Source organism: Medicago truncatula, chromosome 6 (genome assembly GCF_003473485.1).
Source record: "Medicago truncatula cultivar Jemalong A17 chromosome 6, MtrunA17r5.0-ANR, whole genome shotgun sequence".
Taxonomy (NCBI): Eukaryota; Viridiplantae; Streptophyta; class Magnoliopsida; order Fabales; family Fabaceae; genus Medicago; species Medicago truncatula.
Genome location: NC_053047.1, coordinates 5,303,127 through 5,315,142, shown reverse-complemented (window position 1 = coordinate 5,315,142; position 12,016 = coordinate 5,303,127). Strand labels below are relative to the sequence as shown.

Genomic DNA, 12,016 nt, shown 5'->3' with positions numbered 1-12,016 from the left:
AAGTCTTGTATAAGCACAAGCATTTAGACACAAAATTTAGGCACACACACATAAATCAAAAAAATTAAAAGATAAATAAAATAGTCACATCAATCAATATCACTTTAATCATTTTCTTTTTAATTTTTTTAGCTTATTGTATGTGTGCCTAAATGTGAGGTGTTGGTCTTGTGACCAAGTAAGAGTTTCTCTATTTTCTAATAATCAAATATTTTGGGGATAAGTGCATGATTGTGTGTATGCCTAAACATTATACATTTGATCTTGTGACCAAATAAATATTTCTCTCTTGAGCAATTTAACTAGATTAGCTCTTTATTTCTTTCTTTGTTGAATTGCACACTTAACTTCACTTCACTCTCTCATAGTTTTCTGATTCAACAAATAGTTAGATTATTCTCTTTCACTCGTCTCATCCATCCATGGTTTCTTCCGGTGACTCCTCCCAACATGCCCAATTAATTTTGGGTGATGAAGATTCAAGAAAAACCGGCACAAGGATCCATGATGTGTTCTTGAGTTTCAGAGGAGAGGACACTCATGCTTGCTTCACTTCACATCTCTATGCTTCCCTTCAAAATCTCGGAATCAACGTTTTTAAGGATGATCATTCACTTCAAAGGGGAGATCACATTTCAAAATCACTAATGCAAGCAATTCAAGATTCTCAAATTTCTGTTATCGTTTTCTCAACAAATTATGCAGAATCGCAATGGTGTCTTGAAGAGTTGGTGGAGATAATGAAGTGTCGCAGAATTCAAGGCCAAGTTGTTTTGCCAGTGTTCTACGGTGTAGATCCATCTGAAGTACGTAATCAAACTGGTGAGTTCGGAAAAGCATTTCAAAGTCTATTGAAAAGGATTTCAAAAAAGGAGGAGGAAGATGATGAGTCCTTAGATTTGAAATTGGGGTTAGGTTCTGTAAACTCGCTTCGTGAATATCCAGAGCTTCGTGAGGCTGCTAACCTTGCTGGGGTTGTAGTCCTAAATGCCAGGTAATTTCAAAGTTACAGAATCCATTTTCATAATTTTTTCTGACCTCAATTATTATTGTTTTACTATGAATAAGTAATCTCTGACACAGCAACACAACACGGATAATGAAATTGACTTTTTTGTAGTTACTATTGTCAAATTCATTATTCCCTGCACTCTAGAGGTTGTTTATTTTATAGAGATTTGAACTTGTACATCAAAACTTTTTGTATTTTTCTGCAATGCATTATATGGGTCTATCTGGTCTTAGCAGTATGCTATATCAATCATACACAAATAGTGCGAAAAACTATTCTGCATAGATTTTAAGAAGTAATACAAGTTCTTAATATGTGAAAATTTGTACAAGATAGAAAAACTATATATATATATATATATATATATATATATATATATATATATATATATATATATATTAATGATTTATGAGCTTTTATTGAACAATGTTAATCTTGGTGGGTCCTAAAAATATATCAAATGATTTTAGATTTGTAAAATTTTACATAAATGACTTATATGATATAAACTTACAATCTAATTGTACAATTTAAAAAATATGTATGAGTAAAATGATATTGACTAGTCAAATTTTACATAGATGATATATATATTTAAAAATATTTTAAAACGAAGTTTTTTGTCCATCTACTTTTATATTTGTTGCAATCTTAGTCTCAACCCATTAGTTGTGACAAAAATTGCATTAAATGTGAAAATACAGATGCCAAAAAGTTCCATTTAAAAATAGAGGGACTATTTTCGTAAGTTTGACACAATGGGAGAACCAAAAATACAATTAAGCCAAAAATATAACAATGATAATGAAATCTAGTACATGATTTTCTAAAAATGCTATGCAATAAACATAGTCGTTGGGATTTTTTTAAATGATGTTTTTAAAAATATTTGGCAAGTTAATCCAAAATTTTGGTAAAAACTAGATGTTCTTTGGTTTATTTTTTGTAGGAATGAAAGTGAAGCTATCAAGGATATTGTTAAAAATATTACACGTTTGCTTGACAAGACAGACTTATTTGTTGCTAATAATCCGGTGGGAGTTGAATCTCGTGTGCAAGATATGATTAAGCTGCTAGAACAAGATATCCAACAATCAAATGATGTTTTCCTTCTAGGGATGTGGGGTATGGGAGGAGTTGGCAAAACAACCATCGGAAAAGCTATTTACAATAAAATTGGCCGCGATTTTGATGGTAGAAGCTTCCTTGCAAATATTAGGGAAGTTTGGGAGGAAAAAGCTGGCCAAGTGAATTTACAAGAACAACTTCTCTCTGATATCTGCAAAGACACGACAACCAAAATACAAAGCATTGAAAATGGAAAAATCATATTAAAGGATAGACTTTGTCATAAAAGAGTACTAATTGTACTTGATGATGTTAATACTTTGGACCAACTGAATGTTTTGTGTGGCAGTCATCATTGGTTTGGTTTGGGGAGTAGAATAATTATCACAACAAGAGATAGATATATACTTCGTGGGAGTAGAGTTAACCTAATATATGAAATGAAGCATATGGATGACAGTGAATCAATTGAGCTATTTAGTTGGCATGCATTCAAGCAAGCAAGTCCTACAAAAGATTTAGCTGGAATTTCCAGAAATGTAGTTGAGTATTCTGGAGGATTACCGCTGGCTCTAGAAGTCCTTGGGTCGTATTTGTTCGACAGGGAGGTAGCGGAGTGGTACAGTGCCTTGGAGAAACTCAAAAGAATTCCTAACAACCAAGTACAAAAGAAACTAAAAATAAGCTATGATGGTTTAAATGATGATGCCGAGAAAGAAATATTTCTTGACATAGCTTGTTTCTTTATTGGGATCGACCGAAATGATGCTACACTAATATTAAATGGATGTGGACTTTATGCTGAAATTGGAATAAGTATTCTTGTTGAGCGAAGCCTTGTAACTGTTGATGATAAGAATAGGCTTAGAATGCATGATTTGCTACGAGATATGGGAAGAGAAGTCGTTCGTGAGAAATCACCGGAGGACCCTGAGGCACGTAGCAGATTGTGGCTTCATGATGATGTGCTTGATGTTTTATCAGATCAATCTGTAAGAACTTCATATACTTGTTTTTTAATTCTTTATTAAAATATCTAAAGCTTGAGAAAGGAAAACAAAAAACTATAAGCCGTTTACTCTCAAGAAATTATTTTGTGCTTCCTGGCTTCTAGCTAGTAAGAAATTATTTTTTTGAATACGAATATTTGTGCCTTGTACCTATTATATTAAGTTGTGTTTGGTTTAAATTAATAGGGAACTAAAGCTATAAAGGGATTGGCTTTGAAGTTGCCAAGAGTTGATGCAAAATGTTTTAGTACTAAAGCATTTAAGAAGATGAAGAGACTGAAATTGCTTCTACTTGCTGGAGTAAAACTTGATGGAAATTTTGAATGTCTTTCAAGAAATCTGAGGTGGCTGTCTTGGAATGAATTTCCTTTAACACATATACCAACAAACCTTTTTCTAGGAAATTTAGTTTCCATAGAGTTAGAGAATAGCAATGTCAAACTTATGTGGAAAGAGGCCCAGGTAGTAATTTTTATTTTATTTTTTTGTTTTATTTCATGAGTTTTAACACTAAATATGCGTCTCAAATTGAAATGCAATTCTATTATATTGGACTTTTAGACATTGTTTTTGTCTTTGTTTTAGCCAGTCTTTTTCATTTTCCAAGTAACAAAAGTTTACTAAATATTCAAGTTGTGAAGAATATTATTTTCTTGTTATAAGACATTAGTTCAGCTAAATTTTAAAATTATAAATTACATATTGTTCTACAAACTAATTTTCCACTCTTACCCAATCATGTATTAACAAATTATTCATAACCTCATATTTCAAGTAAAGTGGATGAGATAATACAACTGCTTCAATTATATTTTGAAGCTTCTAACAAAATTTCTCTTTAATATGTATGTTCTTGCAGAGAATGGAGCATCTGAAAATTCTCAATCTTAGTCATTCACATTGTCTGACACATACCCCTGACTTTTCTTACATGCCTAATCTTGAAAAGCTTGTACTCAAAGATTGTCCAATGTTATCTGAAGTTTCTCCAAGCATTGGACATCTCAATAAAATTCTTCTGATAAATTTCAAAGACTGCATTAACCTTTCTAGCCTCCCAAGAAGCATCTACAAGTTGAAATCTTTGAAAACTCTCATTCTTTCTGGTTGTAAAAAGTTAGACAAGTTGGAAGAGGACTTGGAACAATTGGAATCTTTAACCACCCTGCTTGCAAATGACACTGCAATAACAAGAGTACCCTTCTCAATAGTTAGTTCCAAAAGCATTGGATATATTTCTTTATGTGGCTATGAAGGATTCTCACGTGATGTGTTTCCATCTATCATTTGGTCTTGGATGTCACCAACAAATAATCTCCGATCTCCATTTCAAACATCTGCTGCCATGTCATCTCTTGTTTCTTTTGATGTACCGAGCAGTAGTTTCAATGAGTTATCATCTTTTTCTGACCACCTTCCAAGACTTCGAAGTCTTCGGGTGGATTGCAATTCCGTAGATCAACTTTCTCTAGATGCAAAAACAATTTTGAATGCCCTATATGCCACTGTTTCTAAGGAATTTGAATCAACTGCAACTACATCACATGCACCTGATATGAAGACTTTTACATTAATTCAACGATGCAGTGAAGTGCATGTTTCAGGATCACAACATTCCTTCAAGTCTCTTTTAATTCAAATGGGAATGAATTGCCAAGTCACTAATATTCTGAAAGAGAAAATTTTGCAGGTTTGTCTGTCTGTATGCCTATCACCTCATACATTTGAATTCTTTTTGTGTAATTCTGTAACAACACAAGTAAGTGTGCGGAAGAATGATAGGTTTAACATATTTGTTAGCAATGACAGTTTACATGACACATGCGTAAGCATGCGGATTCTCTCTTAGTTTTGCATACTTTTACATAATTTTTACTGAATAGCTAATCTATGTAATTGAAAAGCTTATTTTTTATAATCAAATTTTTCTATTAAACCTTCACAGATGCACAAGTAGTGCCACTGTCAAGTGCAGAAATAACATAATGGCTGGGTTGGGAGGTTAGACTAGAAAAAAGACATTCATTGAAACAGCATCTTGGTTAGTAACTGGTCATGATCTTATCTCTGATACTACACTCCCAGTAGTAATGGTTGTATGGTACATGATAATTCCAATTCAATTATTAATTTTTTTTTTTTGAGAGGCATTATTAAATATTTTTGTTAGTCAAAAGAAACATTTATAAAATAACTGTTATGTGAATTGTTTTTCAAATTAACAACAAATAATTCTTACTTGTAATAACATGAGTATGCATCTTGAAATGTAGAACTCTGAATTGTGACATCATATATATGAGATTTAATTTTTTTTATTATTTTTATGAAAATCTATTGCAAACTTACTGTCTACACATAGAACATTTTAGAGAGTGGTACAATTTCTCATTTTCATAATCATCTTCCCTCACTATTAATCTGCTTAGCTTAAAAAAATTTAACAACCAAAATATTCTTAATTACCTTATGAGGAAAAATATATGTTTAATCGTCGAATAAATGATAAGATTATATTAATATGCTTGTCAATTAAAATTTTGAGCCCTCTTTACTTTCACAGAATATGGATGTTAATGGAAGTGGTGGTTGTTTCCTCCCTGGTGATAGTTATCCAAATTGGTTAACCTTCTACTCTGAAGGTTCTTCTGTAACTTTTCATGTCCCTCTGGTGGAAGGGCGTAACTTGAAGACAATGATGTGCATTATCTATACGTCAACCCAAAATAACATAACTTCATATGGCCTTAAAAATGTGTTGCTAAAAAATTACACAAAGGCTACCATTCAGCTTTATAAGAGAGAGGCATTAATTTCCTTTGAAGATGAGGAGGGGCAGAGAGTAGTATCAAGTATGGATCCTGGTGACAAAGTAGAGGTGGTTATTGTTTTCGAGAATTGTTTCATCGTGAAGAAGACAACAATTTATCTGGTATATGATAAACCAATTGGAAAGACTTTGGATTTATATCATTTACCAGATTTGAATGTCCTTGCTTCTAGTGATGATGAAAATGAGCACCCTGTCAAGAGATTCTCTATTGAAGAGGAGCACACTGAAGATGTCAATCAGAACAGAAAGAAGAAAAATCGAATGGAATGAAAGATGGTAAGAGCAATGACTGGAGTTTCTAGATTTTATCTGTGGTGGTTTTTTCAATCCTTAAGAGAAGCGAGATTACAATTTTTCTTAAATTTTCCTGTCTTAAATTTAAAGCAAAATTATATAAATAATCTCTTAACTTAATTTTAGATAACGTTTTAGTTTTTATCTTTTTTTTTCCCACTTTATTCCTTTATCTTTTTAAATAGTTTCAAATTTATCTTCCGTTACACTTTATTCCTATATTACAGCACTGCTAGATGCCACGAAAACCACTATGAGACACAATGCAACAGTTACAAAAGTTTTTTTTTTTTTTTTTAAATTTTAAAATAATATAATTTGGGCTTTGGCGGCAATGATGGTAGGGCTTGTGTTATTCTTAGTTTTCATGGAATAAAGCATTTCTAAAGAGTAATTGGGAAAGGAAAATAGAAAAATAAAATAATAATATAAAGGAAAATGCTGTATTCCACGAAAACTAAGAATAACACAACTCGTGGAGAGAAATTTGCCAAGAACTCGTCGCACAAAGTTGGTTAAAAATAAATGTGGTTGCAGGATTTTTAAGCAAATTAAATGAGCTTTGAGAAAGATAATCATTGAGTCTGAGAATGAGGATGTGGTAAAATTGACAAATCAGAGTTTCTTCTTGGCAGTCATATATGCTATCATTCATGAGTACAGAAGCTTTCTTAACATTTAAATGCTGTAACTATAAAGCCCATTTTGTTAAAAGACTTTTAAATAGTACATGACATGGAACAATTGTAACAGAACAAATTAGAATCTTTCACCACTCTTTGTGAATAAAAAATTCAACATGGATAAAATCAAGAAACTACAGCCAAAAATGGAAAACAATTGTTAGCCGTCACCATAAAATTGATTTTTGCTCCGCCATTGCTTTACTATCTTTCAATCCACTCAGTTTTTCTTCTTTCTGTTCTGATTAAGGTCATCAGTGGGCTCCTCTTCAGTAGAGAATCTCTTGACAGATGGTTCATCATATACGAGATAAACTACTGTCTTTTTCACAATGCAATCATTCTCGAAAACAAAAATGACCTCCACTTTGTTACTGGGTTCTATACTTGATACTAACCTCTGCCCCTCCTCATCTTCAAAGGAAACTAATGCCTCACTCTTATAGAGCCGAATGGTGGCCTTTGTGTAATTTTTCACTAACATGTTTTTAAGGCCACTTGATGTTACGTTACCAGGGGTTGAAGTATAGACTATGCACATCATTGTCTTCAAGTCACGCCCTTCCACTTGAGGAACTTCAAATTTCACAGAAGAAACTTCTGAAATAAAGGTTAACCAATTTGGATAACTATCACCAGGAAGCAAACAACCACTACTCCTATTGAGATCCATATTCTGCAAAATTTAATCGAAAGTATATTAATTTAACTGTTGAGGTTTAATAAAAAAAAATTGCTTATAAAGAAATAAGCGTTTCAATTCTACATTAGAGATTTATGATCAAATTATGTAAAAGCAAGCAAAATAAGAAGTATGTCTTGAAAAAATTGTAAAGACTATAATTCTTCCTCATGCTTGCACATGTTTCAAGTAAGCTGTCAATTACTGATAGCAAACTTTGTGAAAATTTGGAAGACAATTTTCATTATTTTGATTTTGAAGTATTTTATACCGGTATCAAATTAAATAATTGTATACACTTACATGTGCTGTTATAGACTTATAAACTAAAGAATTCAAATGTTTGAGCGGATACATACACAGACATATACAATGGGGCAGAGAAAGAGAATGTCAAACCTGTAAAATTATCTCTTTCAGAATATTAGTGGCTTGGCAATTCATTCCAATTTGAATTAAAAGAGACTTCAAGGAATGTTTTGATACTTTTGATGTAGCTGTAGTTGATTCCAACTCCTTATAATTTGTGGCATACAAGGCATCCAAAATTATTGCTGCATCATGAGAAAGTTGAAGTTCCGAGCTACACTCCACACAAAGACTTTGAAGACTTGGAAGACACTGGGAAATCGATGATAGTTCCTGGGAACTACTATGTGGTACATCTAAAGGAACAAGAGATGACATGATGTCAGATGTTTGAAATGGGGATGGGTGATTATTTGTTGGTGACATCCAAGAATGAATGATAAACACATCACGTGAAAATCCTTCATAGCCGCACAAAGAGATGTATCCAATGCTTTTTGACCTTACTACTGAAAAGGGTATTCTTTTTATTGCAGTTTTATGTGCAAGCAGAGTGGTTAAAGATTCCATTTGTTCTATGTCCTCTTCCAACTTGTCAATCATTATACACCCTGAAAGAATGAGAGTTTTGAGAGATTTCAACTTAAAGATGCTTCTTGGAAGGCTTTGAAGGCTAACACAATCCTCCAAATCTATTAGAAGAATTTCACTGAGATCTCCAATGCTAGGAGAAACCTCGGACAACATTGGACAATCTTTGAGTACTAGCTTTTCAAGATTAGGCATGTATGAAAAGTCGGGTGTGTGTCAGACAACAAGAATGACTAAGATTTAGAATTTTCAGCTTTTCCATCCACTTTAAAAACAGAAATGTCAAAGGGAAACTTAAGGACAACTCTTCGAAAAATAAATGGAAGCAATAACAATGTTTCACTTACCTTGAGAGTGGAAAGTAAAGCATTTAAAATAATGCAGTGCCATTTTTTTTTCAAATACCAACATTAGTGCAAAATTATAAAAAGCCATGTCTGAGCATATTAACGAGAGATCAATAATTTCAAATGATATACTGTTTTAATGAAAGAGTCAATGTAACAACCATCTTCGAATAATAATATTTAACACCTGAAAGAGAAACAAAGTGAAAATCATCTCCGAATTCATTAAGTATTTTTGGAAAAATAAACAATTTTTAACTTCAAAGTTTAGACAAACTAATGTTTCACAACAGAAAACAATATGCTTCACAACTTGAATATTTCGAATAGTCTCACTGAAGTACTTAAAAAATTTGAAAGGTTAGCAGAAATAAAGATGAAAAATTGTTTAAAAGTACAACGTAATAAAATAGCATTACAATTTCGAAAGTGAAAACAACTCATGAAGAGGGCCAAAAAAAGAAATCAAAACTTATACCTGGGCCTCTTTCCATAAAAGTTTGACACGGCTATTCTCTAACTCGATGGAAACTAAATTTTCTCTATAAAAGTTTGCAGGTATATGTGGTAAACAACATCCGTTCCAAGAAAGCCATCTCAGATTTTTTGAAAGATATTCAAAATCTCCATCAAGTTTTACCCCAGCAAGTTGAAGCAATCTGAGTCTCTTCATCTTCTTGAATGCTTTAGTACTAAAACATTTTTCATTAGCTCTTGGCAACTTCAAAGCCAGCCCCTTAATAGTTGTTGTTCCCTTAGAAACAAAAACAAAAACATGCAAAGCTTAAAGATACAATGCAGGTAAACAAGGAAGCGACACACAATCCAAAACCAGACTAATTTTTCAAAGTTCATGTGAAAATCAACAAATAAAGCATATGAAGTTCTTACAGTTTGATCTGATAAAACATGAAGCACATCCTCCTGAAACCAGAACCTGCAACGCTCCTCGAGCTCTTCTGGTGATTTCCCACGAATGATTTCTCTTCCCATATCTCGCAACAAATCATATGCATTCCAAGTTTGTTCTTATCATCAACAGTGACAAGACTTCGATCAACAAAGATACTTATTCCAATTTCAGCAAAAAGTTCACATCCATTTAATATAAGTGTAACATCATTTCGGTCCATCCCAATAAAGAAACAAGCTATGTCAAGGAATATTTCTTTCTCAGTATCATCATTCAAAGCATCGTAGCTTATTCTTAACTTTTCCTGTACTTGATTATTAGGAATTCTTTTGAGTTTGTCCAATACACTTTTCCATTCTGTTACCCCTCTATCAAACAATAATGACCCAAGGACTTCCAAAGCTAGTGGCAATCCTCCAGAATACTCAACTACATTTCTGGAAATTGCATGTCAACTAAATAGCTCAATTGATTCATTTTCATCGATATGCTTCATTTCGTATATTTGGTTCACCCTATTCCCACAAAGTATATGTCTATCTCTTGTGTTGATGATAATTCTACTCCCCGAACCAAACCATTTACAACTTCCGCACAAAGCATTTAATTGGTCCAATGTATTAACATCATCAAGAACAATTAGTACTCTTTTATGGCAGAGTCTATCCTTTAATATGATTTTTCCGCTTTCAATGCTTTGTATATTGGTTGTCATATCTTTGCAGATGTCAAACAGAAGTTGTTTTTGTAAATTCACTTTTTCAGTAGTCTCATCCCAAACTTCCCTAATATTTGCAAGGAAGCTTCTACCTTCAAAATTGCGGCCAATTTTATTGTAAATAGCTTTGGCAATGGTCGTTTTACCAACTCCTCCCATACCCCACATCCCTAGTAGGAGAACATCATTTGATTGTTGTATATCTTGGTCCAGTAGTTGAATCATATCCTGCAATCTAGATTCAACTCCCACTGGATTATTAGCAATAAATAAATCTGCCTTGTTAAGCCTATGCATAACATTTTCAACAATATTCTGGATATCCTTACTTTCAGTCCTACAAAAATAAACAAAAGAAAAGGTACATAAATACATAATGTCTGTTTTTTGGATTTTCTACAGATTCACTCCCGCGAAGGTAAATCTTGTATGTGACACTGTTCACCATCGAATGTAGACACCTTATCTATCAGAATTTGAACCATGGTTAATCACGTAGTGAGGATTATATATACGTGATTGCGTGTGTTTGTTTGTGTTTTAATTAAACAACCAAATATTTAAGTGCTCTATGAGCTCTGAGGCATGTTACCTGTTTTTGGCTCCAAATCTAACTCATCTAAACAACAAAAAATTTAATGAGTGAATTATGAAAATCAACTCATTTACACTACTATATTGGAGTCCTTGCTTTGTTGGGTTGAATAGGACTAAGCACATTTGCAATATTTCCTTACAAATGGAAGAAGAATGAATGGCCCTAAAACTCATTACTTGTCAATTTTCATTATCTTAGCCTTCCTGCTTGATCTAAAATTGTCTCAAATGTGTTGATTTGTCCTCTTGTAAACCAGCAAAAGTTACGAGCTCAATATTACTATATGATAAATTATGTATCATCAAATCATTGCAGCTATCAGAAACTTCCAGAAAAAAACATCATGTATGTTACATAAAACAGAACATTTTGCTTATTTTGTCTAGAATCAAGAAAGAAATGTCGAAGCTGACCAAATTAAGTAACTTACTTTGATTTACAAAAACAACTCTTCACCGTTAATCATTGCAGAATACAGATATACACTTATTCAAGGAATTTCCTTATATTTGATAAATGCTTCAAAAACAAAAAAGGAGCAGAACCACATGTATTAGACAAATTAAAGCATGATTGATAAATAATACCAAAAACATCTATAGATGATCAATCATTTGATCGACTACCAGAAAGAGTGCAATGTTGCAAGTTACCTTGGTGGCATTGTGTACAATCATTAGGAGAATATGAGGCATGTCTTAGACATAGTCACAGAAAACTATACTTAAAATGTGCCTTTAAAAGATGGCTTCCACCTGCAAATTACATTTGAAATTTGAGCATACTTATCTTTTTCTTGATCAATTGCAAAGTATCTAGGTTATTCGTATCTCTTTCCTCTTGAAGAATTAGTAACAGGGATTTAGAATAATATCATGTTAGATTCTTCCAAAAAAATCTTTAATCATGAAATATAAAACTAATAAATGATAAAAATAAATTAATTCATAAATAAACA

The 12,016-nt window shown here is 32.5% G+C and overlaps 3 protein-coding genes across 4 annotated transcripts; 1 reads left to right on the top strand and 2 right to left on the bottom strand.

Moving 5' to 3' along the window:
- Positions 1-265: 265 nt before the first annotated feature.
- LOC25495394 (disease resistance protein RUN1) lies at positions 266-6,361 on the top strand. 2 transcript variants are annotated; one of them, XM_024786083.2, is made up of 5 exons: positions 266-994; positions 1,962-3,072; positions 3,277-3,552; positions 3,950-4,780; positions 5,036-5,620. In XM_024786083.2, exons 1-5 carry the CDS (start codon positions 423-425, stop codon positions 5,045-5,047), a joined length of 2,802 nt encoding a protein of 933 aa, XP_024641851.1. In that variant the 5' UTR covers positions 266-422; the 3' UTR covers positions 5,048-5,620. The 2 variants fall into 2 exon arrangements, with proteins under 2 accessions (XP_024641851.1, XP_013451069.1); XM_013595615.3 differs by lacking the exon at positions 5,036-5,620 and adding an exon at positions 5,654-6,361 and having other exon boundaries at positions 267-994.
- Positions 6,362-7,120: 759 nt separating this feature from the next.
- On the bottom strand, positions 7,121-8,917 carry LOC25495393 (disease resistance protein TAO1). The gene is made up of 2 exons (XM_024786088.2): positions 7,982-8,917; positions 7,121-7,576 (listed from the first exon to the last, which is right to left on the bottom strand). The coding sequence occupies exons 1-2, from the start codon at positions 8,675-8,677 to the stop codon at positions 7,121-7,123; spliced, it is 1,152 nt and encodes a 383-aa protein (XP_024641856.1). The 5' UTR covers positions 8,678-8,917.
- Positions 8,918-9,213: 296 nt separating this feature from the next.
- LOC25495392 (probable WRKY transcription factor 19) lies at positions 9,214-10,187 on the bottom strand. Its single transcript, XM_039826826.1, has 2 exons — positions 9,721-10,187; positions 9,214-9,583 (listed from the first exon to the last, which is right to left on the bottom strand). Exons 1-2 carry the CDS (start codon positions 9,820-9,822, stop codon positions 9,302-9,304), a joined length of 384 nt encoding a protein of 127 aa, XP_039682760.1. The 5' UTR covers positions 9,823-10,187; the 3' UTR covers positions 9,214-9,301.
- Between the last annotated feature and the right edge of the window lie 1,829 nt (positions 10,188-12,016).